The 26,595-nt window shown below is 37.4% G+C and overlaps 4 protein-coding genes and 1 long non-coding RNA gene across 5 annotated transcripts in view; 2 read left to right on the top strand and 3 right to left on the bottom strand.

The window, feature by feature from the left end:
- Nucleotides 1-26,595, bottom strand: part of LOC134673178 (RNA helicase aquarius) — a 119,887-nt gene that overhangs the window by 84,247 nt on the left and 9,045 nt on the right. The window lies entirely within an intron of this gene.
- LOC134673035 (probable G-protein coupled receptor Mth-like 5) lies at nucleotides 475-7,197 on the top strand. Its single transcript, XM_063530970.1, has 8 exons — nucleotides 475-857; nucleotides 1,259-1,403; nucleotides 1,689-1,857; nucleotides 2,112-2,409; nucleotides 2,579-2,657; nucleotides 3,095-3,282; nucleotides 5,687-5,822; nucleotides 6,686-7,197. Exons 1-8 carry the CDS (start codon nucleotides 677-679, stop codon nucleotides 6,945-6,947), a joined length of 1,458 nt encoding a protein of 485 aa, XP_063387040.1. The 5' UTR covers nucleotides 475-676; the 3' UTR covers nucleotides 6,948-7,197.
- Nucleotides 7,450-26,388, top strand: LOC134673050 (uncharacterized). Its single transcript, XR_010099405.1, has 2 exons — nucleotides 7,450-7,759; nucleotides 24,762-26,388. It is a non-coding gene; the product is annotated as an uncharacterized LOC134673050 (long non-coding RNA).
- LOC134673288 (uncharacterized) lies at nucleotides 10,549-13,720 on the bottom strand. The gene is made up of 5 exons (XM_063531251.1): nucleotides 13,617-13,720; nucleotides 12,562-12,769; nucleotides 11,929-12,098; nucleotides 11,503-11,725; nucleotides 10,549-10,666 (listed from the first exon to the last, which is right to left on the bottom strand). The coding sequence occupies exons 1-5, from the start codon at nucleotides 13,617-13,619 to the stop codon at nucleotides 10,647-10,649; spliced, it is 624 nt and encodes a 207-aa protein (XP_063387321.1). The 5' UTR covers nucleotides 13,620-13,720; the 3' UTR covers nucleotides 10,549-10,646.
- Nucleotides 15,578-23,634, bottom strand: LOC134673287 (uncharacterized). Its single transcript, XM_063531250.1, has 4 exons — nucleotides 23,619-23,634; nucleotides 23,398-23,509; nucleotides 22,850-22,960; nucleotides 15,578-16,444 (listed from the first exon to the last, which is right to left on the bottom strand). Exons 2-4 carry the CDS (start codon nucleotides 23,502-23,504, stop codon nucleotides 15,730-15,732), a joined length of 933 nt encoding a protein of 310 aa, XP_063387320.1. The 5' UTR covers nucleotides 23,505-23,509; nucleotides 23,619-23,634; the 3' UTR covers nucleotides 15,578-15,729.

Consider the following 26,595-nt stretch of genomic DNA (forward strand, 5'->3'; position numbering starts at 1 on the left):
ACATTCTTAAACTCACGATATCTACTATCACCACAGTATCTACAGTATTCTTACAATGGCAACACCAACAAGTATTCTTAAAGTAAGTACCTAATCATGATCACTTAATCAATATGCCATGCCATTAGGATAAGCTTCTACTCGAGGAAAATACTAATGAGATACGTATGAGTCATCATTATCAACGTCTTCGACATGATCCACAAAAGTCACGATCTACCTGTGAGTATACCTGCGACTGCGCAAGTCGACCGTTGCGTGTGTTGGGATTATTGGGAGTATTGGGACTGAGATTTTGTAGTTCATTTGACTTTTGCACGCATATCAAATATTAATTGGTTTATAGGTACCTACTGTCCTATAAGCTGGAAAGCCATTATTCAAATATTTCAAATTCCAACCTAAACAATATCGCAGCGTTTCTTAGGTTATCTGTGGCAAATGATGACAGTTCGTTGTAGCGTTTGACAACGAAAAACGCCTAGGCCACCATGCCATGAATACTCTTTGATCATGAATGAACCAACGATTTTGTAGTGAAGTGATTCTTACTTTGTATTATTTTATTTTTAAATAATGTACGTGCCTTATATCGCTGTCTTTAAAAAGAAGATTTATACCTGATGAAATTGTGTATAAAACTGTTGTGATGAAAAGTTATTAGCGTTGGAACAAAATGAGAAATATAATAGTATTCACGTTGTTGATATTGCCGCATAAACTACTTGCCGAAGTCGGGGAAACGGATCTCAACGATTTATCGGACCAGCAGAATTCCGTTTTAATAAACAAATGTTGTGAACCTGATCAGATCGTAGTGAATTCTGTATGCAGATTAGCCAAAGACTACAATCAAAGTAAGTACTACTGTTCTGCACAAATGTTTTGTCCGTGGAGCATGAACTGTGATGGTAACGAGGTAGCAGTTTCATAGTACATTAAATGTATGATTACCTGAATAAACAGTTGATTGATACCAAATTTTGCCTACAAAGTTTATTTATTCATTACAACCATGTATAAAAAGGTAATTACTTAACTGATTTATATATTAGGTACATAATATGTTAAAAATGTACGGTCTAATCACATAAAAAAACAAAGTGAAATTCATTATCATAGTAATAAATTAATGCAATATTATTTATCTTGCTACCACCAGGACACTACCACTAGGCAGTCATCTTTCAAACATTCCATGGTAACTTTTTTTTGTATTTGTTCAATTTTCCAACACAAAATGTGTATATAATTCCAGCTGTATGGAAACCTCAATTTAAAACGGAGGATGGGAAAGATGTGCAAGTCAAGTACTTCAGATACATCCATGGCTACCCGGACTGTGAGACAACACAGCACCGCGCTATATTCTACCTCAGCAATTTAAGGAAATCTGAAGATGAGTATGTATTTTATTTTAGCTGGCGTTACCATAATACCAGCAGCGGTAGCACGGGTCATTTTTATAGGTTGTCACCATGCCTGTCACGTTGTAACAAATATGTAAGAGCGAAAGTGATGGGTATAGTGACAGACGATAAAAATGGAACCATGCTGCGCCCGCTGGTTTAATATTGCTAATGCAATTTTTCAACATTAGTTAATTTTACTGTCATATGTCGAAACCATGCTTTCAAAGCATACAGGTTACTAAATCTTGTATTAAAGCAATTTTCAAATCATTCCAGGCTAAACTTATTATCAGATGGCCGCCTCCTACACATCATCCATCATGAGCCCAGCGCCGACAGTGTCAAGGAAGACCCGTGGATGAGGATACAGGGAAGCATTGTCATTCCGAGCGAACAGCAACAAGCTTCTTACACTTATGTACAAAACAAATACTGTATGGATAAGGTATGGCATGTGTTAAAAATAGTTACTGAATGTTTTTTTAGATATTATTCTAAGTTTAGCATGGAAACAATAAAAAGTTTAAAAATATACTTTGCATATCAACATATTCATCTTTTCAGCCCAAATGATTTAAAGTTCTTCAAAGATTTTTTTTTCGGTATGGTAGCAATACCTAATACACAGTACAATAACAATTACAGTAAACAATTACAGTTTGGTACAGTAACAATTAAAAAATCTCATTTCGATTTCAGATACTAATGATGGCAAATTCTACAAATACTGGAGAATATGCTTTAATATGCATACCGGATGTCAAAAACTGGACCGATGTTGACTTCATAATCAAGAAGATAGTCAACCCATTATTCCATGCTATCTCCATGATACTGTACTTAATTGTGGCCATCATATACTTTGTTCTTCCAACGCTGAGAGATTTAGCGGGAAATATTATAACGACGATAAATATTTGCCTTATAGTTAGTCAAGCCGCAGACATGGTCAGGATATTTACTGAATTTAGCAATCATGTCAGCTTTATGGTCACCGGTTAGTAAAAAAAATTAAATATCTGTACATATCATTTTCCTCAACTTTAGTGTGGGCCTTGTACTTCAAATCGAGGATGCAAAAGGGTTAAATGCTGAGATGAAAGAGAGTCATATATCTACCTCAACATTTGTGAATAAGATATTTATTAAATTATTTATATTTTCAGATATTCTTTTATATATCAGTCTGTTGGGCGCGTTCTTTTGGCTAAACAGCTTTGGATTCTACATCTGGAAGACATTCAAGTGAGTAATGACTGTTAATCTATTCTTCAAATTAACATTTACAATCGAGCTACATGTGTTATCCATACAAAAGAGATATAAAGACATGAGGCAGAAATAAACCTCGGCTAACGATTGGGCGTAATCGTAGTTTAGCGAAAAGGGCCCATCCTCAAAAATGAATGACTTTTCTTTATGACAGAAATGTCAAATTTTTATGAATGATTTTTGTGGGTTGAATTCCATCCCTTTAAAAGGTCTATGCCACATAAATTTGGATTATTTCTGTTGCTAAATCTGAATCAGCCTGCTATACATATATGGACATGAAAAGCCTTGTCTAAAAATACCATAACAATACCCATCATTATAACTAATGTGACTTGACTTTTATTTTTATTAAAATCCCTGAATAATATTTAAATTTATAATGAAACACGTACTTCCCGCAATTTCAGGTCAAGGAATGTATTTCTCCGAGTGACGGACGTACGGAAATACTGCTACTACTCGTCAGTGGTCTGGTCCAGTGTGGTGCTGATGGCAGTAATGGCTATCGGGGCGCATTTCCTGCTCGATACGGGGAACAAGCTCAATCAGTTCTCATCTTCAGTTTTAGTGGATGACATAGAACAAGAGACTATTGGTTTGTAAATAATTGTTTAAGTCTACATTAAATGTCATTCTAAGGACTCAGCATGTTTTGGAAATACTGCTACTACTCGTCAGTGGTCTGGTCCAGTGTGGTGCTGATGGCAGTAATGGCTATCGGGGCGCATTTCCTGCTCGATACGGGGAACAAGCTCAATCAGTTCTCATCTTCAGTTTTAGTGGATGACATAGACCAAGAGACTATTGGTTTGTAAATAATTGTTTAAGTCTATATTAAATGTCATTCTAAGGACTCAGCATGTTTTGGAAATACTGCTACTACTCGTCAGTGGTCTGGTCCAGTGTGGTGCTGATGGCAGTCATGGCTATCGGGGCGCATTTCCTGCTCGATACAGGGAACAAGCTCAACCAGTTTTCATCTTCAGTTTTAGTGGATGACATAGAACAAGACACTATTGGTTTGTAAATAATTGTTTAAGTCTATATTAAATGTCATTCTAAGGACTCAGCATGTTTTGGAAATACTGCTACTACTCGTCAGTGGTCTGGTCCAGTGTGGTGCTGATGGCAGTCATGGCTATCGGGGCGCATTTCCTGCTCGATACAGGGAACAAGCTCAACCAGTTTTCATCTTCAGTTTTAGTGGATGACATAGAACAAGACACTATTGGTTTGTAAATAATTGTTTAAGTCTATATTAAATGTCATTCTAAGGACTCAGCATGTTTTGGAAATACTGCTACTACTCGTCAGTGGTCTGGTCCAGCGTGGTGCTGATGGCAGTCATGGCTATCGGGGCGCATTTCCTGCTCGATACGGGGAACAAGCTCAACCAATTCTCATCTTCAGTTTTAGTGGATGACATAGAACAAGAGACTATTGGTATGTAAATAATTGTTTAAGTCTACATTAAATGTCATTCTAAGGACTCAGCATGTTTTGGAAATACTGCTACTACTCGTCAGTGGTCTGGTCCAGTGTGGTGCTGATGGCAGTCATGGCTATCGGGGCGCATTTCCTGCTCGATACAGGGAACAAGCTCAACCAGTTTTCATCTTCAGTTTTAGTGGATGACATAGAACAAGACACTATTGGTTTGTAAATAATTGTTTAAGTCTATATTAAATGTCATTCTAAGGACTCAGCATGTTTTGGAAATACTGCTACTACTCGTCAGTGGTCTGGTCCAGTGTGGTGCTGATGGCAGTAATGGCTATCGGGGCGCATTTCCTGCTCGATACGGGGAACAAGCTCAACCAATTCTCATCTTCAGTTTTAGTGGATGACATAGAACAAGAGACTATTGGTTTGCAAATAATTGTTTAAGTCTATATTAAATGTCATTATAAGGACTCAGCATGTTTTGGAAATACTGCTACTACTCGTCAGTGGTCTGGTCCAGCGTGGTGCTGATGGCAGTCATGGCTATCGGGGCGCATTTCCTGCTCGATACGGGGAACAAGCTCAACCAATTCTCATCTTCAGTTTTAGTGGATGACATAGAACAAGAGACTATTGGTATGTAAATAATTGTTTAAGTCTACATTAAATGTCATTCTAAGGACTCAGCATGTTTTGGAAATACTGCTACTACTCGTCAGTGGTCTGGTCCAGTGTGGTGCTGATGGCAGTCATGGCTATCGGGGCGCATTTCCTGCTCGATACAGGGAACAAGCTCAACCAATTCTCATCTTCAGTTTTAGTGGATGACATAGAACAAGAGACTATTGGTTTGTAAATAATTGTTTAAGTCTATATTAAATGTCATTATAAGGACTCAGCATGTTTTGGAAATACTGCTACTACTCGTCAGTGGTCTGGTCCAGCGTGGTGCTGATGGCAGTCATGGCTATCGGGGCGCATTTCCTGCTCGATACGGGGAACAAGCTCAACCAATTCTCATCTTCAGTTTTAATGGATGACATAGAACAAGAGACTATTGGTATGTAAATAATTGTTTAAGTCTACATTAAATGTCATTCTAAGGACTCAGCATGTTTTGGAAATACTGCTACTACTCGTCAGTGGTCTGGTCCAGTGTGGTGCTGATGGCAGTCATGGCTATCGGGGCGCATTTCCTGCTCGATACAGGGAACAAGCTCAACTAGTTCTCATCTTCAGTTTTAGTGGATGACATAGAACAAGAGACTATTGGTTTGTAAATAATTGTTTAAGTCTATATTAAATGTCATTCTAAGGACTTAACAAGTTACTGTCAAAAAAATTTTTATGGTATATATACACTTTATTGCAACTGTACTTCCTTTCTTTTATGTAGCAGTTTTTCGAAGTAATTGTTTCCATTAATAATTAAAATTATATAAAATGACCAAATCCCTACCCGAAAGGGCAAGAGCAATATTAAGATATTTTAATGCTCAAAACCAAAAAAAAAAATTAATGTATTTATACTACCTATTTATTTCTTATGTTTTCAGGGTGGCTTGGGATCGCTATATTCTTCACCCCTGTGGCGTTTACAATAATATTCAACATTATATTTTATGTTACAACTCTCAAAGTTATAAAAAGGATCAATATCTATGGAAGGATTCATTACAAACTTAAAGGATGGTGAGTGTCTAATATTTTAATTTATGTGTCAGTTCGCATAGCAATACGATATGATTGGATTGGGAAGATATGACAGACGTGGCACACTTCGCGATTTCGTCACTTTGCTACAGATAGCTAAAAGTACATCCGTTCCACACCAATTTTGTTGGCTAGCCATAGGCCACTCGTGGCGCTGTCGCCACCTAGCGGCCATACCTGCCCTGATCGTAAGAGACGCGTTTTGTTAGAGAGTGAGTCTTCTGTACCTAGTACTATTATTTATTCTGTGGATATGACTAAGATCATCCTGGATAGAGCTTTGAGCTAGACCTAGGATATAAGTTATAGTTTTTTGATGATGTTATAGGAATTCATTTACCAAACATCCTGAATTAATTTAAACTTTTATACTAAATGTTTGTGCATGTTTATTTTCGTCTCTTATTGTATTTAGCCTACAGGAAAGTCCGTGTTAGTTGTTATTTGGGGCATTATATATGAAAAGGGATCTTATTGTCAATGGCGCTAATGCCGCACAGCGTTGCGCGGCATTGTATTTATATCGGAGCATCGTCAATAATGGCGTAAGCGCCATCGACAATAAGGTCTCTTTTCATAGATAACTTCACATTTAGGGTTGGTTTTCTTTTGTCTACGCAAACTAATAGACGTACTTAGTGTACCTACTAATTGTTTTTGACGTGATAACGTCTTATAAATCGATGAACACAGGTAGCATACACGAAAAAGTGTCACGTTGTGGACAGATCTCCATGGTAACGTTGCGTAATGTAATGGTAATGTTTTCTTATGAAGTTATCACGCAAAATTATCGTCCGTAAACCGACTTTACAGACAACCATATTTTTATTCTGTTCCAGTTTCGATCTATTCCTGCAAATGTTTCTCATAATGACCATAGCCTGGCTGTTCCTGCTGCTATCTTGGCTCAACTTCAACGGACTACTGTACGCACATGTTCTCGTAAACTTGATGCAGGCCATACTAATGTTCTACGTGTGCGTGGTGAGACAGTCTCATGTTACTTTCTTGTTGAAGAAGAGTTGCTGTTACGCTGAGCCCGTTCCTACGGGGGAGTGGGGAGATGAAATGACACATATGAATGGCAATTATAATTATTAAATCTCCACATGATTTCTGAGATAAAAATTGTAACGAACACTAAAAGTAAAAATTTAACTAATAGAGGGAGTCACTGCTGATACTTACAAATTATTTGTAACGAGTATTTAAGTGAAAAAATCAATTGCCTTTTCTATCTTTTTAAACAAAACGAAATGGTAACCTCAGCTAATATCTCGCCTCAAAGTATCTTCTTATTTATAACTTTCTTGTTTTTCATATTGCTGTAAAATCACTTTATTCTAATAATCTAAACCAGCGGCCGACAACCTTTTAGCAGCTAAGGGCCACATAGCAGTTAACGAAGAGGACGCGGGCCGCACTTTGTTAATATTTATGACTTTATCAGACATTTTCATTTGTCAATTTTACATACAATACTTATAGCCAGGGAGGCTCGCGGGCCGCAAGTGAGAGGTTCGCGGGCCGCTGGTTGCCGACCGCTGATCTAAACTATCTAAAGCAATTGCTGTGAAATAACTATTTATTGATACGTTACTAAGCGATCAGGTTTTTAAAAGTATACCTAACGGCAGTTGCGACCTCTAGCACGAATTGTCATTTTAACCAATGGTTATGATTCTTATCTTTCGATAAGGACTAATTCTCACAATTAGATAAGTTGGAGTAGGCAAAAATCTCAATCGCTAATCACAATTGGCAGCTAATACTACACGCTTATCATGAATAGTGGCACAACTCAAAATGAAATGTCGTTCGATTTTAAATCTTACCAGTAAAAGATAGAATATTAAATGTAATAGCATTTCATTTTGAGTTGTGCCACTATTCATGATAAGCGTCGAGTTGTAGTTAGTTTTAAGGTGGATGTGTAGGGATGTCCTGCCGACTAACCGCCAAAAGATGGCGTGACTGTGCACAATTTTCGAATTATCACTATCGTTTCCAAAACTCAAACATTTTTAAGACATGTTGATATCTGGCGACGACAACAAAAAATATGACGTCTAAATCGAAATATTTTAACTCAACAGTCTGTAAATTTCATCAAAAATCTGTATAAACTGCAAAATATTGCAATTTCTTACATTCACGCACACTACCATACGTACTGTCATTCACCAGGTGTCAGTCGTATTACTATTACGCCAAAATAGACTAGAGGTCGCTAGTACAGAAAGTGGCTTTTCTCTTATTACTTTCATTAGCTAACTAGGGACAATACTGTAAACTAGATGGCGCAGTGTAGGAGACGAATTTTTAGCAAGATTAATTTATGGTAAAGGCGCAACCAGACGAGCTGAATTTAGCATCAAAATGGGCGGATTGTCTATGGTCACGGACGGTGTATTCCATATAAGTACATACTACATAGGTACCTTGCAATAAATCGTAGAATGTAACGCAAATCACATGCAATTATCTGTGAGATTTGTAGGGGCCCATACGATAAATTCGTAACTGTATGCAGATCTTAGACAGACCTTTACTTATTTCTTTTTGCTAGACGTTGTCATCGAGTGCCATACATTACCTACGCAATACTTACATATGCACGCACGTAGCGTGCGTTTCGTGGCTCGTGGCTCAGGCGTTAGCTTGGTCCGATTCTAACTACCTACTTACATTCAAAATTAAAAATTTCAAGGGTCACTGAAACATACTTTCTACAATGTGTTTTTTCATGCCGCAAAGGAGCATGCGTCATAATGGTCCAAAAGAGCTTTTTTCGAAAAAAAATTTGAAGACCTGAGCCTCACAGATCCTAATCTTTTTAATCTGGTTCTTCCAACTCAAAATCACTAGTAAACTAAAATCAATAGGTACCTATATTCAATCCTGATGCTAAAAAAGTGTTCCAAATATTTGTGGCTTTCCATCACATAATCCTTAGGCTTCAAGTGCAATATGGTCCTTTTCAACAGAACTCCTGATAAAAAAGGACCATTGTCTGATGGAAAGCCACATTTGTATAGAAATTGTAGATTCCACTAAGTAGGTACATCATGCACGTTTGTAAGCTTGAAGTACTAAAATACGTGACGTAGTGGAACTTATGGAGCACACTGACGGTTTTAACTAGAATAAAAGAATGTCCATGGATCCAAAGTTGAATTTCAATGCAGAACTGAAATATTCATGCTTTAGTAGGTAGTTTAGGAGAGAGTACCTACATAATGCAAGCTTTAAAGCAATTGCTTCATTCCATCCGCTTAGCGAGTGCGGCAAATGGGATGTCCGCTCGGGATAACCACTATGGTCGTATTTTCCGAATATACACAGTTCTTAGATCTCCAAAGGGCCTAGCTAAGGTGCCAATCATTTGCGCCGTAGCGAACGAAACGGTTATCTCTCTCTATCACTCATCTAATTAGTGCGACAGAGAGACTTAGAGTTTCGTTCGCTACGGTGCAAAACTGAGTGCCTAGCCAAAGATACCCATTCTTATCTATTTCCAGTACATATACAGGGTGGCTTAAAAATATCTGCATTCCCGTTGCCAGAGAGGTTTTGGGATTATACTGAACTACTTTTACTATGGAACCAACCACGAAATCGTGAAAAAAAAATTTGCTGTTTCAAACATTTTGGCTGGTCCATTTTCTATGGAAGGGTAAATTTTTACTTCGCAAAAGTTGCTCAGTGTAAATCCAAAACCTCCCTGGCAACGGGAATGCAGTTATTTTTTAGCCACCGTGTACACGCAGAGTGTAGTTTCGTCGTCAAGTTTAAAATGGTGAAAATTAGAGATACTTACTAATCCTAAAAATACGTGTGACATAAGGTACCTCATTGGATTCGGAATGATGTATGGAAAAATAGCAACAAAAAAAAACCGGCCAAGTGCGAGTCGGACTCGCGTTCCTGGTTTCGTATATAACACAATTTTTGGTATCGTCTTGGGTGGTCCCATTCGTTTTTCGTCAAGTTCTTAAATTAGTCCTATTCTGCTTTCGTCACTCATTCTACATTGAAAGCCACCGACGATTGTGATCAATGAAGAATGAGTGACGAAAGCAGAATAGGACTAATTTAAGAACTTGACGAATAACGAATGGGACGACCCAAGACGATACCCAATTTTTAACACATCATTTATTTTATGTAGTTTTTCCAAAATTTTAGAATCAGTAGTAATTTCAAATTAATTGGTTCAGTAGTTCCGGAGAAAATCGGCTGGGACAGCCAGACAGACAGACAGATAGACAGACAGACAGACGCACGAGTGATCCTATAAGGGTTCTTTTTTTTCCTTTTGAGGTACGGAACCCTAAAAATAAGCTTACAGTAAATAAAATACGGACAGATTGGTTGTCCGCACATAGGGTTTGCAATCCGGATCCGAAATGTATGAAATTATCCGGATCTGGATCCGAATCCGCGGTTCTTCGCATACATTTTAGATCCGTGCATCAGTCAGCTAATCAAAATGATAAAATATAATTTTAATTTAGTTTTATATTACCAATAAAACTAAATTAAAATTATATTCCTCAAATAAATCAATCATTCATTATAATCATTATACATATCACATGCTAGTTAGCATGTATTTCAGAGTTTTCAGGGCGAAACATTGGATAAATAATGGAAATAAACGTATTTTCTTTTTGTAGGCACTATCAATTAAACAACATGATTTTACTATGTACATGAGTATATATTTACAAATACTATACTATTTTTTTTTTCATCTTTACAGGGATGACGTGACGTGAACTGTCCGTTGTCCGACGTTTATTGTTTTTGATGATCAGCTAAAAACGATCATAATTGATTATAGGAAAGGATAAAAAAGTTTAAAAAATCTAGTCGAAATTACAATAGTTAAAAGTACTTGAAATTAAATGTTTTATGAATACCTATATTTATGAATAACGCCATAAGTATGTATGTTAGTGTAGGTCAAATTTTGGAAGCTACATAAGGCTTACTAGCCGATTTCCGATTGAGTTGATATTTTGCACTCATAATACAATGACAATATGCAATATTATTATGACATAGAGCTGATTTGATGATGAACACAGAAGGTGTCTATGGGAACTCTGTGATAAAACAACGCAAGCTAATTGTGTTTGGGATTATTAGATTTGTCTGAATGTTGTTGTTTGTTGCCTATGGAAAGAAAACTGCAGTCATTGATAATAACATATACCAAACCAAAAATGTTTTTTTTTACCAAAAACTAATTATTGACTATAAATTAACACAAATTATACTTTAACCACAGCTCATCCCGTGTTGAGTTCATTTAAATAATGATAACTATACATAGGAATGAATATTATATTAATTCTGTAAAACAACAAAAGACGCCCAATTTCTCTCTTTCTTTATAGTTCCATCGTTGACTATGCTAAAGATAATGTGAAGGACTTTTTGAACAAATTGAACTCTAGTAGATTGAGTTAGCAAATCAACCTCCTGGCTCCAACATCAGATGAACTAAAAGTAAGAAGTATATATCTAGGACTGAATCAGGCAAACGGATATACAATTTGTGTACAAAAACAACAATTCAACTACACTTTGAATAAATATACCACCTCTGTTCCATCCTGGGTAAATCTTAAATAAATCTGTAACGTACCAGGCAAGTCTGAAATTTCGACGCATTTTTGGTTTTTTGGAACTCTTCGCAGAATGAGCTCGGGGACGATGCAGTTCTTGTAAAAAGATACGAGTTTTGATATCATATTGTGTATAAAGTCCTCGTCTCGGTCTACTTCGATTATAGTCATATTTATCCCAGGGTCAATAAAACAGACAAAATAACATTTTGCCATGTCAGCAATACGCAGTTGTCCTTGCACCTAGTAATACAATATAATAGTCATTAAGTTATAACTTTTATTTGATAAATGTAATCCACGAAGAAAAATTATATAAACTAAAACACTACAAGAACAAGTCGAATAAGTTGGGATTATGTTTACACGCATATTTAGATTTGTTAGTATTGTATTTATAATTAATATTATCTGAATAAAGTTATTATACACAATAAAATACTCACCTGGTAATAATAATTATGGTTTGTGTTCATAACCAATTTACCTTCCTTATTATATTTCAAGCAAAACTTATTTCCGCGGCTTTCAGCCGCGGTTTCAATGCTTTCTTGGCTTCTTTTCAGTGATGGAAAGCATTTTATTTCAAGTAGAGCATTCTCATCAATAATGATACCTAAAATAAAAATTAATTGAGTGGTTTTAGGAAACTACGATGCAAGTAAAATTTTTTTTCGGATTGTAGGCATTAAACTGAAAAATTTCGACAAATGGATCTCATCAATCTCATGGTCACGTTACACTGGAGTTTTCGAGATGTCTACATGCTTGCGAGTTGCGAGTAACCAGCAATCGATGGGAATTGGATGATGATGCTTATTTCAGAGAGACATGAACTCTTGTTTTGACTATTTTGGTGTTATAGGTCCTCGCTTTCAGACTATGAACTCTAGGTACTAGAAATGAAGTAGAGTTTTACTAATGCTGTAACTAATGTAATGCGACATGCTAGTAGACAGTCTAAAACATTTGGGCGATAGAATAATAGTTTCACTTTAATAATATTAGCATTAATAAGACTGCGCTTGACTGTGCTTGTCATAGTTTCAAACAAAGATTCTTTGCAGATACATATTTACCATCTGGACTTGCGCCTAGGAATCCGTATTGTTTATCAATAAATAAACCCGCACGTTCCACTTTTTTATTCGTTGTGGTTTCAAAAAGAGTCCTTGCAACAGCTTCGTTATGCTGCCCGTATTTCATATCAGATGTTAAAATATTGTTTTTATACAAAATTTGTTTCACGTGATTGTGGCAAGGAGTTTTATTTCGTCGTTTGCATACCTGGTTAGAAAAAATTATAGTCTACAGAAAACAGTTTTGAATGATTCACGGTTAGTTTCACTAGACTTATATCGACCGGGATATGGACCGTGATAACCTTTTGTAGTGATATCCGAATCAAACACGCGTAGTGACACTGTGAGTTTAGTGTGCGTGGACATACCAACAAGTGTGAATACGACTAGTGGTATTATCATGCCGCGATCAGAAAGGGATTAGAAATAACAGATTTCCATACACTTACGTCAAAATCAATATGGATTGACAGCTATCTCAATCCCTTTCTAATCGCGATTCAGTAATAACGTTGAAAGCGAACGCAACCGACGCACACGAATACCTAAGGGTAGAGCGAGCGCGGTCTACTACACCTATACTGAGACACCCGCCCGCTATCATCAGTTACTAGGGTTTGCAATCCGGATCCGATATGTATGAAATTATCCGGATCTGGATCCGGATCCGCGGATCTTCCCATACATTTCGGATCCGTCGTGCAAACCCTATCAGTTACCCATAAACAAGATGCATGTAACTGCGTGAAAATATCGTGAGCTCGAAATCAATACAAAAAGTTCTGTTCATATTCCGGTCCAATATGTCCAGTCTACAGATAGTTGCATATACATTTCAGACAAGTTCATAGGAAAAAAAATGTAGAGTAAATATGTTGCTAGAGTGAGACCATCAAGAAAAGTCTGCAACTATTTTGATAGCATACGCAGTGCAAGTGTTATTTATAAGTCAAAATTTCATGAAAGTTTGACGTTTAAAATAACACTTGCACTGAGTTTGCTAACAAAATCTTTGCAGACTTATCTTGGTCTCAGGAAGAGTAATTAATTACCATCCCGAATTGGCTTGCAGTCAATCTATCACTCCTGATCACGTTGTAGAGTTCGTTATCATGCTGATCTTTAGTTTGTTGCTCTATTTCAGCGATTTGGTCGGGTGTCACTTATATGCCACACGAGTCCATATTTTTTTTGTATCTCATGTCTTAGGTCCCACGCTACACTTAAGATTCAATTACATATAACCACACGCTATACTCTCGTCATTTGCCAGTCGGACTCGCGCACGAAGGGTTCCGTACCATAATGCAAAACAAAAACAAAAAAAAAACGGTCACCCATCCAAGTACTGACCACTCCCGACGTTGCTTAACTTTGGTCAAAAATCACGTTTGTTGTATGGGAGCCCCATTTAAATCTTTATTTTATTCTGTTTTTAGTATTTGTTGTTATAGCGGCAACAGAAATACATCATCTGTGAAAATTTCAACTGTCTAGCTATCACGGTTCATGAGATACAGCCTGGTGACAGACGGACGGACGGACGGACGGACGGACGGACAGCGAAGTCTTAGTAATAGGGTCCCGTTTTACCCTTTGGGCCAAGACCATGTTGGCCCGCGACTTTGACTTAACTGTCATAGTATGATATAAATGATAGCATTGAAGCTATCATTTGGCATAGGTTTCATAAGTATTGAGGATATGGACCAAAATTACTCGTTGTCCTTTGGTTACTTAATTATAACAGTGCCTATTACCATTTTTATTACGATATAGGTAACAGGTATATACCTATATCTAGGGTTTGCACGACTTACCGAAATGTATGGGAAGATCCGCGGCTCCGGATCCAGATAATTTCATACATTTCGGATCCGGATTGCAAACCCTACCTATATCATATTAAGAATAATGAACGATTGTATTTTAGTAGTAGTAGTAGTAGTAAACACTTTATTGCACAAAACAAGTACATAACACAGAGAGAATACAATAAATGTGTACAAAGGCGAACTTATCCCGTTAAGGGATCTCTTCCAGCTAACCTTTAAGTAACTGAGAGATACATATGAAATGGTAGTCAAACTAAGATAAAATGTACATGACGGCGAGACTTAAAAGAAGTAGCTATAGAAACTAAAGTATAAATTCGTAATGGATTTTCTTTTGAGATAGCGCCACTCGGTTTAGTAGGGCAGTACGTGTCCTTCAATTGACATTTTGTGTTATTGCCATAACCTCTTTAATTTTGCCTTCAGCGACGCTACAGACTGACACTGCCTTAGCGGGGATGGCAACGCGTTCCATAGCTTCACAGAGTGTATCGTGAATGACTTTGACTTATTGTAAGACCGGTGTTTGTGGGGAGGAATAGCAAGCGATAGATCCGCACTAGATCGCAGCCGGTGGTCACTTCCATCCGCCAAAAACCTAAACCGTTCTGCAAGGTAAGTTGGAGAAGAGGGGCAGAACAGCACCTTATAAATTAGAGATAAGATGTGCAAGTCTCTACGGCGGCGGATAGGTAACCACTCAAGCTGATATTTATGGCATGTTACGAATAAATAAATTATTCTTATTGTCTCGCATAACATGTAAATTACTGATTAGTCCCCTAATATTCATTTATTTATTCATGTGAATCGTGTAAGGAATTTATAGGTATGCTGGAATGGGACGGGAAAAAATATGTTGTCAAAGTACATAGACCGGAAGACAGTGACACATTTTACTGGGTCATTTGTACCAGTATGGCGGTTCGTCAGGGGTCTAAGTACGTAATGAAGGAAAGAAAAATGATGGTCATAGCGCTGGTACCGACGGCCCAATCGCGTGGGCGTTAGTCGAACGTGACGGATAAAATACGAGTGTCGAACGATTTGTTCCACAAAAATCCTCGTATTTTTCGATACCTAGTCCATAAAAAAGAAGTAGGCGGTAGACAGCCCGCCATACTGAGGCGAACACATTAATTAAAAAAAAACAATTCAATCATTTGTGCCAAGCTAATTTTTGCACAGGTGATCATCGTCGAGCAGCCATTCATGGACATCACCATGCCATACTTTTCGGATGGTTCCAAATGGCCGCCATACCGCAAGGGAGTTAATTTTTTTTTTGCTAAACGATCACTGTCTCTCGGTCTAAAAGTAATAAATAAAGTTATCTTACCATTCCAGATGATGAATTATAATTATGACCATATGATCGTTTGAGCCAACCTCCATCGAGATACACTGTCGTATATGGCAATCCGTTCTCGTTAATTTGTCCCTTTTGAATGGCAATGTCTCGTTCTTCTTGTCCAGCTTTCATAATTACTTCAGTTAAATGGTTTTCCCAAACCTCCCCCAATTCTTTTTCAATGGAGCGAAATTTATTGCTCGACATTGTTGGGATATCCATACAGCTGGTAAGGTGTGCTGTAGCAGCGTAGTAGCTGCCGGCCGATACTGTGCCCCATACGAAGGCTTTATTAATGTCTTCATTTTTTTCAGTCGAATTTTTGAAGACCTTTCCGCAAATCTGACATTGAAATGTTAGAACACTATTAAACCCGTTTCTAGTCTCTTTGACAAATTTTATGGTCGAACCTGGGCAGCTGTTTTTGTGCCTTTCAACGATAAAAGCCCATTGGAGGACATGGTTAATGTCCACAATCCGATAGCCAGATAGATCGCCTAAAGTTTCGTGGGGAACCGTCTCTACCAACAGTTGGTGACTTTCCACGTCCGGGTCAGGATTTGGCCAGTTTACTTCGACCTGTTTTGCAGGTGCTTCATCGCCAACTGCTCGAGGTGTGCTTGAGGTCGACGTGATTGGGGCTTCAAAACGAACAGTTGGTGGATTCTTATTTGCGTACGTTTTTAGTGGGATTCTGTAAATGATGATTTGATGATATTTCAATTTCAAGATTTTCAACAACCGGCCAAGTGCATGTCGGACAATAGTGACGGAAATAGTGTGGACATGAAGAAGAGACCTTTAATTAACATACATACATAGGGTAAACCCTCCAGTGAATAAATAATTACGTTCTTATTTATTAAATGAGGATTCATTAAATTGCAGATAATTATTGAAATTAATAATGAATGCTGAGAAATGATTTTTCAAACTTGGATAATTCCTTAAGTGTTCATTCACTGGAGGTCTTACCCTACCAAATTTCAGCACTGTTCTAGAGATTTCGAGGTTAGTCCTACTGCGATTGTGCTATTACTTTATACCTACTGCACGATTCCTACCGCGGGCGGCTGAGTCGGGCCGCGCCGGGAGCACATTTTCAATGTGCTTATACATTGTGTAGGTATAGCAGAAGCGATGGAATCCGTCGGGAGTCCGGAGCCGTTCGCCTCCTCCAGAAGCCGAACGGCTTGCGAGAAAATGGCTCGGTTCGGCCGTGCCTCTTTAGCTCCTACATTGTAGTACGCCTTGCAGGACTACGGAGCAAGAAATAGCTCACACACGGTACTGTTTTGCCGTCCATCATCAGTACTGCTTCGTTTCTCACAAGTGTCGGTCTACTTACTCTTGAAAATGTTACGCATAATAAAAAAAAAAGAAAATAGCTCTTCTGCTATGTATTTTCTGCATAAAAATAAAAAAGAGTGTGGGAAAAAAAACTGCTAAAAATTCGCCAGAGAGCGTCATATTTCTTCAGTATTGGTAATAATTGTTGCAATGCCTATTCCTCCATTATTTGTTGGAATGATTGGGTGATTTCTGGTCCCAAAAACAGCGGTTTTCTTTATAAATTTCAAAAAAATGGCGCGCACTGTTATCATACGTCAAACACGGTAGTCCGCAACGTAGGACGACAAAGCTGCTATAGAAATTTTGTTGCTAAAACCTCGTACTTATACTGTACATGAGAAATATTTCGTAGTGTGAACCTAGCCATGTTTTGTCTGTGACCTAGCCTTACTTGGTTTTAAGACCTATCGAACATTGTGCCACACGCAATTGATTTTACTGAACAAAAAACATTCTTCTTTACATGTATGATGGAGTGCCACTCCTAAAAATATTGTTTTCATCTCAGCAGCTCGAACGGTACTTTGCTACTTGAAACATACATACAATCACGCCTATTTCCCGGAGGGGTAGGCAGAGACCACGGATTTCCACTTGCCACGATCCTGACATACCTCTTTCGCTTCCTTCACTTTCATAAAATTCCTCATACACGCTCGCCTGTTTAGGGGGCTCTTGATCTGGCCTTTTTTCAGGATTTCTCCAATATGATCAGAGAAAGTCTGCCGAGGTCTACCCCTTCCAACTCCAACTTCCACTTCACCCTTATACACTCTCTTTGTTAATAGCCTTTTTTCACTCATTCTTTCCACGTGTCCAAACCATCTCAATTCTCAACATACCTTTCTCAGTTGTAATGTCAATTCTATACATTGTTGTTTTTAGGGTTCCGTACCTCAAAAGGAAAAAAATGGAACCCTTATAGGATCACTGGTGCGTCTGTCTGTCTGTCTGTCTGTCACAGCCTCTTTTCTCGGAAACTACCAGACCAATTAAATAAGTTGAAATTTGGTACACATATGTAAATTAGTAACCCAAAGGTGGACATGTTTTTTTTAATAATTTTAATATACATAGATTCGAAGTTATGTAAGACTAGGCGGGCCCGCGGCTCCGCTCGCGTAAATGAAATAAAGAGTTTGTCTTATGTTTAGTTAAATATCGACATTAAATATTATGTATTCAACTCTGCCAGGGTTCATAACTCTGTGATAGGGACTTCTTATTTGTAACCGTTATTTGGATAACTTAATTCGCATATTTCTCAATAAATCATGTCTAACAAAACTTCCGTGAGACACAGACATATCGAGCACATCGAACCTTAAAATGTCGAGCGTTTTTCGACTTAAAATACGTGAGTGACCCGTTCTTAATATATTTAATATAAATAATGTCATTTGAAAAAAGGCAAGATTGTATTTTTTTGAGTGACCCGTTCTTAATATATTTAATATAAATAATGTCATTTGAAAAAAGGCAAGATTGTATTTTTTTAAATTATTATTTATTTATAAGCTCAGTCCAGTCAGCAAAAACGTTCATTAGATTAATTTCCGCCTTAAGATGAATGTGGACGACCACCGCCCATAAATCGCCTTTTCATACAAACGTAGGTAGTCCCCATTTTCCTTTCTGGATATTAATAATACTTACTATAGTGACGCAACGACCCAAAAAGAGTCCTGGCCTCCAACACCAGATCACGCCATATTTCTCGGTCTTGCAATAGTTCTCGCCAGTCGCTATGGCCGTGGTTGAGCAGGTCTTGAGCAACGACGTCGTTTCTGCTGTACCTTGGACGTCCAATCGGGTGTCTCTCATTTCGTTGTCCCAAGTACGCTCTCTTCACGGCACAATCCTCTCCCATTCTCTCCTCTAACCTAACCTAACCTAACCCACTTTTGTTCGGTTCTGTGAGGATCGCAGTTCAAACTTAACCTAACCCACTTAAAGGCGCATGCGGTGCGGTGTACGGGGGTTTGAGCGGGAGGGGTTTGGCATCATCATATTTTGTACCTACATTTTATGGTTAGTAACCATAGTAGTTTATTTAGTTTAGGTATCATAGTGGTTTTCCGGGTCAAGGTCCGAGTCCGGGTCCGATCCCGGGTCCGGGTCCGAATCCGGGTCCGAGTCTAGGTCCGGGTACGGGTCCAAACCGGTCCGATGAGTCCGGTTCTGGTCGGAATCCGGGCCGCAGTCCAAATCATAATCGAAATTCGAAATCACCAAACGTGTACTATGCGTCGTTGAAGAGTTCTGTTCTGGTCATCATCAGCAGTTTCACTTCATCAAGTGCGACAGTTTTTAATGAAAATGCTTGATTTTCTGATGTAAATACAAAAATTTCTATACGCATGCCTTTAAGATTTGAGGAGTTCCCTCGATTCCTCATGGATTCCATCATCAGAACTCGAGCTTGACAAAAATGTGGCTTAAAACTTAACTTGCTTAACAAACATAACAAAGAGGAAAAATAGCCAAACGTGAACTATGCGTCGTTGAAGAGTTCTGTTCTGGTCATCATCAGCAAGTCCACTTCATCAAATGCGACAGTTTTTAATGTAAATGCTTGATTTTCTGATGAAAATACAAAAATTCCTATACGCATGCCTTTAAGATTTGAGGAGTTCCCTCGATTCCTCATGGATCTCATCATCAGAACTCGAGCTCGACAAAAATGTGGCTTAAAAACTTAACTTGCTTGACAAACATAACCAAGAGGAAAAATCGCTTTAAAACTTAACTTGCTTGACAAACATAACCAAGAGGAAAAATCGCCAAAAGTGAACTATGCGTCGTTGAAGAGTTCGGTTCTGGTCATTATCAGCAGTTCCACTTCATCAAATGCGACAGTTTTTAATAAAAATGCTTAATTTTCTAATGTAAATACATAAATTACTATACGCATGCCTTTAAGATTTGAGGAGTTCCCTCGATTCCTCATGGATCCCATCATCAGAACTCGAGCTTGACAAAAATGTGGCTTAAAAACTTAACTTGCTTAACAAACATAACACAGGCGAAAAATAGCCAAACGTGAACTATGCGTCGTTGAAGAGTTCTGTTCTGGTCATCATCAGCAAGTCCACTTCATGAAATGCGACAGTTTTTAATGAAAATGCTTGATTTTCTGATGTAAATACAAAAATTTCTATGCGCATGCCTTTAAGATTTGAGGAGTTCCCTCGATTCCTCATGGATCCCATCATCAGAACTCGAGCTTGACAAAAAGGTGGCTTAAAAACTTAACTTGCTTAACAAACATAACGAAGAGGAAAAATCGCCAAACGCGAACTATGCGTCGTTGAAGAGTTCCGTTCTGATCATCATCAGCAGTTCCACTTCATCAAATGTCACTTTTTTGGATGTATATGCTTAATTTGTTGATAAAAACCTAAAAATCATTACATATATGCCTTTAAGATTTGAGGAGTTCCCTCAATTCCTCATGGATCTCATCAGAACTGGGTTTTGACAAAAACGGGACCAATCTATATGCATATACATACAATATAAAAAATAATTATCAAAATCGGTCCAGTGATGACGGATATATGGAGTAACAAACATAAAAAATAAAAACATACAACCGAATTGATAATGATAACCTCCTTCTTTGAGATTTGGAAGTCGGTTAATTAGATGTTATAATGACATAACATCCATCGTAAATTTGACCAAGTCCTAGATTTTTCTCAACTTTCGGGTCAAATATCTCAGCCATTATTAATTTGAGAGAAAAGTTTATTAAGAAATAAAAATAAGTTTTTGTCAAAAATTACATTTTTGGTACAAGCTTTTATCGCTGACTATACTTTTCTTACGACAGACAACTAATACTCATCGAGACAGTTCTAAAAACGCCAAACACAATTAGGTTGGGTTGTTTCATCACAGAGTTCCTATGGCCACCTCCTGTCTCTATCATCAGACTGGCTCGATGGTACCATAATATTGCATTGTCATCCGATTTATACATGCATGCAAAATTTCAGCTCAATCGGAAACTGGGAAGTGGATCAAATTTAACTTGCAAGATTTGATTACACACAGACAGACAGACAGACAGACAGACAGACAACGGTCAGGTGAAACTAAATAAAAACTTGTAAAAAAGTGATTATTTCATCAAAATATTGTAAATTAGAGTGTGTTGCAAGTGTTTGTGAGTGAATATATATATTTGTACATAAGAAGTAGGGTTTGCACGACGTACCGAAATGTATGGGAAGATCCGCGGCTCTGGATCCAGATCCGGATAATTTCATACATTTCGGATCCGGATTGCAAACCCTAATGAATGTAGTAAATGTTAAAAGAAGTAAATGTTATTGGTAAACTTGTCAGTTAAAATGGATTTTTGCTTTTTTTTTCGTAAAACTTAGTTTTTGCAAAGTGTTACTTGTCACTTTTTGACATCTATCAATACGGATATTTAGACTACGTTCCATAGTAGCAACGTCGCCATCAAAAAGGCGTTTTGCACTATGTAACATTAAAAAATTGTTTTGTTTTTAAATTGGTATGAACTCTGAAACTAGGCGAATTTAAAAAAAAGTTTATAGGATATTTTTGTCTCTAAATATGATCGCGAATACGCTGTAAAAATTATTCGGTTTCCTCATGTTATACACCGTGACCGTGTATAATAAATGAGTTTCAAACCCTAAGTAAAAGCTAATACATGAATATGGTGCATCACATAAAAAAATGAATATAATGTTTTTTATTAAGAATTTATTAAGGACTATTCCGTTCATTGACACTTTTTTCCTAAAATTTATACTTTCCTCAAAAAATGTAAAAAACTGTGAACCGGGACATATTTCATGCAAAAGGGGGGGAGGGGGGCTGCGTCAGGGGGGGGGACGCTAGTGTACGTAAAACACCATACCCTAAGGTGTCATATTACATTCATAAAAGGCTGGCTATAATTAGTTTTTTTTTAAACACAATTTGACCGAAATACACTCTACGACATGAAAGTTGGCATTTTGAAAATTGACATTATAAAACACAGACCAAACCTTTAGTTGGTAACTGTGCGGTTGGCAAATAAAAAAAAAACATTTGGTTGGGAAATGAAAATTCGGCGAAATAAAATTCCGCCAAACGTGAGTTGGGAAGTGATAATCGGCCATACCATTTTCGACGAAAAATATGAGAACCGTTTCCCTCCCTTTATTTCCGAAACCAATGGGACTCAGTTTTGAAAAAAAAATATACAAAATAGTTCTTTACCTATATATAGATGACAGGAAAACCTATAAGAAATGTGCAGTCAAGCGTGAGTTGGACTTATGTACGGAACCCTAGAAACGCGAGACCGACTCGCACTTGGCCAGTTTTTGTATAAACTACGAGCATCTTGCAATCTCACACCACACACACTTCTCAACGCTCTCATTTCCACTGCATTCACTTGGCTCTGATGTCTCTTCTGCCATACCCAACTTTCGCTACCATACATAAGTGTAGGCACCAACACCATGATGAACAGCCAACCGTGCTTTTTGCGACACCTTCTGGCAGCTCATAAAAGCGTTAAGCGCTCGATTCACACGATTTCCAGCATTCACTCTCCTTTCAATATCTTTATCATGCTTACCGTAGGTACCGTCCCGTCCCTAGTGAACAAGGTTGCCAGTTACACAAACTCTTTCACTAGACCGCCTGATGCAAAACACATTGTGACAAGCCATTATCTTTTAAGAACGCTAACAGGTATCAATTTACTTACTCAGCATTAGTTGAACCATTATTTATCACCGTTTGGGCATTTGACGGATCGTCACACATCGTGACGTCAGGTGGGTTATTCATTTGAACATTACGCCAAGCCACGTTTCTTCTGGAATTATGATACCATTTATTATGTTAATTTCAACTCGGTCCGCAAATTTCTGTGAGTAATACTCATAGCCGCGAGGACAAGAAATATTATAAATGGTTGAAAAAGGCAGAATTACAAAATTAACAACATGGCAGAAAACCGTCGAATACGGGCAGCGCACGAGTAGTAGTCGTTGTGCAGCAGTGCACATTTTTTAAAGTTTAAATTCATAATTACTTAACTATAGTGATGATGATGATGATGTGTCATGTACAGTCGCCATCAGATATATTGGAGCGGCCAAGGTGCTCACAAATATCTGAACACGCCTCTATTGTCAAGGCGTTAGAGCGCGTGTTCAGATATTGTGAATACCTTGGCCGCTGCGATATATCTGATGGCGACTGTACCTAGAAGAGCCTAGTATGATTTGATATTGACAGTGAAATACTTACGAATTGGTGCCATAATGGTGTTGTAAGGCAGCTTGGACTTGACGCCGTTTCCTTTTTCCACCTGACCACTGATGTTTCTTGTATGCAGCTTTGTTAGTTCTTGTCATGTTAACTATGTAAGGGAAACTAAGTTTCATAATCATAATGTAAATAATATTCTCCTATTCATATAGGAGAATATTATTTACATAAATTTATAAAACGATTTAAAAATAACGTACGATTTTTCTTCTTAGGCAGAAGGTATTGTGTGTTGTATTGTGAGTCGTTGCTAAGCGACGGACGTGGCGCATCGCGCAGGCGCGCGGACTTAGGCGCGTAGAGAGTGGCGAGCCGGTGGTCGCCACAGCGTCATTCCGGGTATGAACTAATGCTTAGTAGAAGTTGACCTCCGAAGGAATCGTGATTCTCATCATTTCCCTGCGAAAACGAATCGCCTGATATGAAGGCAACAATATCTAGGCTTTTGTTGTACGGACTGACATTTTTAATGACTTGACATTTATTACTTACCTATATACAATGAGTTTTGGTGTCTTCCGTATAAATAAATCGACCCATGAAATCCCAACTGATCACAACTAAAACCATGCGATATTCCGTATAGCATAGTCTAATTTACGGTGAACGGGAAATAAATCACGCGGTAGGTAGGTAGTTTGAAAAAATGGATGTAGAAAAACGCTCAGGTTATCTATGGAATAAAAGTACCCTTCACACTTTCGCGGGCTCAATGATAATGTTTTAGAAATGTTATAAATAATGAAATAATTTTGATAATTCAATGAAAATGCATTTATAATATTAAAAAAAGAATATTATAATTTAAAATCATTATAAATTATTACCCACTGCCAATCCAAGATTGGAACTGGTAAATGATTGTCGAAGATTCCTGGAAACCCTTTAGAAACCAAATCAGGCTTGACCTGCGATTAGTAGTTACCTACATAACTAATCAAGGGATTAAATTTTACTGGTAATGGTTTGTAAGCTAAACCAGTACAATATATTTTGTGAATCATATACCTTTACGCTAATACCACCTATCGAGCAAATTAGGCACTACTTAGTCAGGTCGCCTGTGGTAAAGTGACATCTTTGTTGGTTATGATTAAACTTAACCTCGCCATCTTGTTTCACATGGATAGCGTAAAGATCACTCACACAAACAAGCGTTAGAGCAAAATCTTCTAAATTTTTAAATGAATTTGTAAATAATATCATTGAATAACTGGTCATAATTTTTCATTTTGCAAAAACAAACGATCCATATTAAGATATGGATCAAGGTTTAAAGTGCGGGAAATCAACTTATTATGAGAAAATCTGTAAATACAATTGTATGAAATTCAGATAAGGAGAACCACCTTAATGTACATTCAGCAGCAGAAATTACTAAGCAGGTGAGGTGTTCACTATGAATTTGACGCGACTTTATTGTTAAGAGAATAAGAGCGTGTCGAGGTTATTTTGAACACCTCGCCCGCTTAGCAACTTTTGCTGCTGACTGTAGGTGTCAGAATCCATTTAAGCTTCTGCACTAACTTGACAGTGACAAAGTGTAACGGTACCATTACAAACATCATGTTTTATCCTTCTGAGACCCCCGGTACAAATGTTTGCACACATTCCACAATCTATTTTGAACTTTAATTGAATAACATAGAGTTCCAAATTCAAAAACATCAACTGCTTCTGGGTCTCAGGTTAAAGGAATTTGACGTTTCCGGTCGCGCTAAAACACTGTCCCTTGACAATTTGGTGCAGAGTTAGCTTAGACGGATTCTATCAATCACTGTGATTATATAACCACTGAATTGACTGTTGTAAAATTAAGGAAAATCTTTCATGACATGTATGTATGTGCTATTATTTACTTATTTTATTAAATTGGTTAAATAAGGTGCAGGCGTATAGCGCGACATAAAATAGTAGAAATTAAATAAAATGAAACTAAAAAAAAAACCATATTATATTGTGGCCATGTAAGCATTTTACGTCAAAAATGCGACAGTTACGTAGAAAGTGGCGCCCCCATTTACTTTCTACTATTTTATGTGGCACCGTAGAAGCGCTATTGATTAATTTTATAAAACAAATGCTTATATCTGTAACGATATACACCTGAGGGCAATGGAAACGGATACAATTTATGTCGTTTCTATACAAATAACACCCGTTTTACACTCCTGGTTGTAGTTACAGATAATAACGCAAAATAGGTAATATTTTATTGTATGTCTATATTATTTAATTAGACTTATGCTCAAAACGATACTTAATTTGATGAATTTATGGACCAAATCGCATTATTTAAGTTTATATGGATAATAATTAAATACGAGTGCAAAGTTTTAACTTTTATAATAAGTGTGTATTTTATTTTAGACATCTTGTACCAATGGCCATACTGGTATCACAGGGTTATAAGACTAACATAACCCTAAGTCACGTTATACAGTTAACACAGATGCGGACTTGCATGCCGCTCAGGTGTGTGACTGGGATAGCGCCATGTACGTATATAGTCATGTCCCTCTCACACACCGGAGCACCCAATGTAAAGACCGCTTTAAGCAGCTGAGCCAGTGTTGCTTTGTATATTAATATTGTCATTTTAATGTAATTATCAATATAAATGTATTTAACATATCCTTGCTATAATGGAGTAGTAAAATGATGAAAGACTGTATGTTCAAATATTCCCTAATCGATATGAAATGATAAGCCTCGAAAATAATTTTCAAGTATATTACGCGTTTAAGTCCTGTATTAGTAACTAATGAGCCTAAAAGTCCGTCCAAACGAGGCATCGAATAAACCAATAGGTTAGTGAGTTTAGCAGCATTTTGAATTGCTCTCTGCAAGAAGAATTTTGTAGTTTTTATTTGCCTTGACAGTGTGAATTGTATGGATAGAATATTCTTTTTATATGCATTGCAGCTATATTACATTTACCTTTTTTTCAATAAATACTCTTAATACTGACTGATTTGTTTTATTTGTTTATTTACATATTTAAAAATTCAATCTTACTAATTTGCGCTGCCTTAAGCACGAAACGGAATAATGGTAATAGTGTTTGACTGACTTATAAAATAATGATGCTAATTCATGGCCTATGCCGATCCAACAAATGGTTTTGACAACTGGATCTAATCTAGAAATAGCGAAAATATCATAGAACAAGTTGGT

The sequence above is a fragment of the Cydia fagiglandana genome, chromosome 18, assembly GCF_963556715.1.
Source record: "Cydia fagiglandana chromosome 18, ilCydFagi1.1, whole genome shotgun sequence".
NCBI classification, from domain to species: domain Eukaryota; kingdom Metazoa; phylum Arthropoda; class Insecta; order Lepidoptera; family Tortricidae; genus Cydia; species Cydia fagiglandana.

Coding starts and splice junctions, on each gene's coding strand:
- LOC134673035 (XM_063530970.1), top strand. CDS start 677: ATGAGAAATATAATAGTATTCACGTTGTTGATATTGCCGCATAAACTA. Junction 1,404..1,688: donor TTAAGGAAATCTGAAGATGA/GTATGTATTTTA, acceptor AAATCATTCCAG/GCTAAACTTATTATCAGATG. Junction 5,823..6,685: donor CATTACAAACTTAAAGGATG/GTGAGTGTCTAA, acceptor ATTCTGTTCCAG/TTTCGATCTATTCCTGCAAA.
- LOC134673287 (XM_063531250.1), bottom strand. CDS start 23,504: ATGACAAGAACTAACAAAGCTGCATACAAGAAACATCAGTGGTCAGGT. Junction 22,961..23,397: donor CACCATTATGGCACCAATTC/GTAAGTATTTCA, acceptor TCATAATTCCAG/AAGAAACGTGGCTTGGCGTA. Junction 16,445..22,849: donor AATGGTTCAACTAATGCTGA/GTAAGTAAATTG, acceptor CATCATTTACAG/AATCCCACTAAAAACGTACG.
- LOC134673288 (XM_063531251.1), bottom strand. Junction 12,099..12,561: donor CCTAGGCGCAAGTCCAGATG/GTAAATATGTAT, acceptor TTTTTATTTTAG/GTATCATTATTGATGAGAAT. Junction 10,667..11,502: donor CGAAATTTCAGACTTGCCTG/GTACGTTACAGA, acceptor GATCGTTTTTAG/CTGATCATCAAAAACAATAA.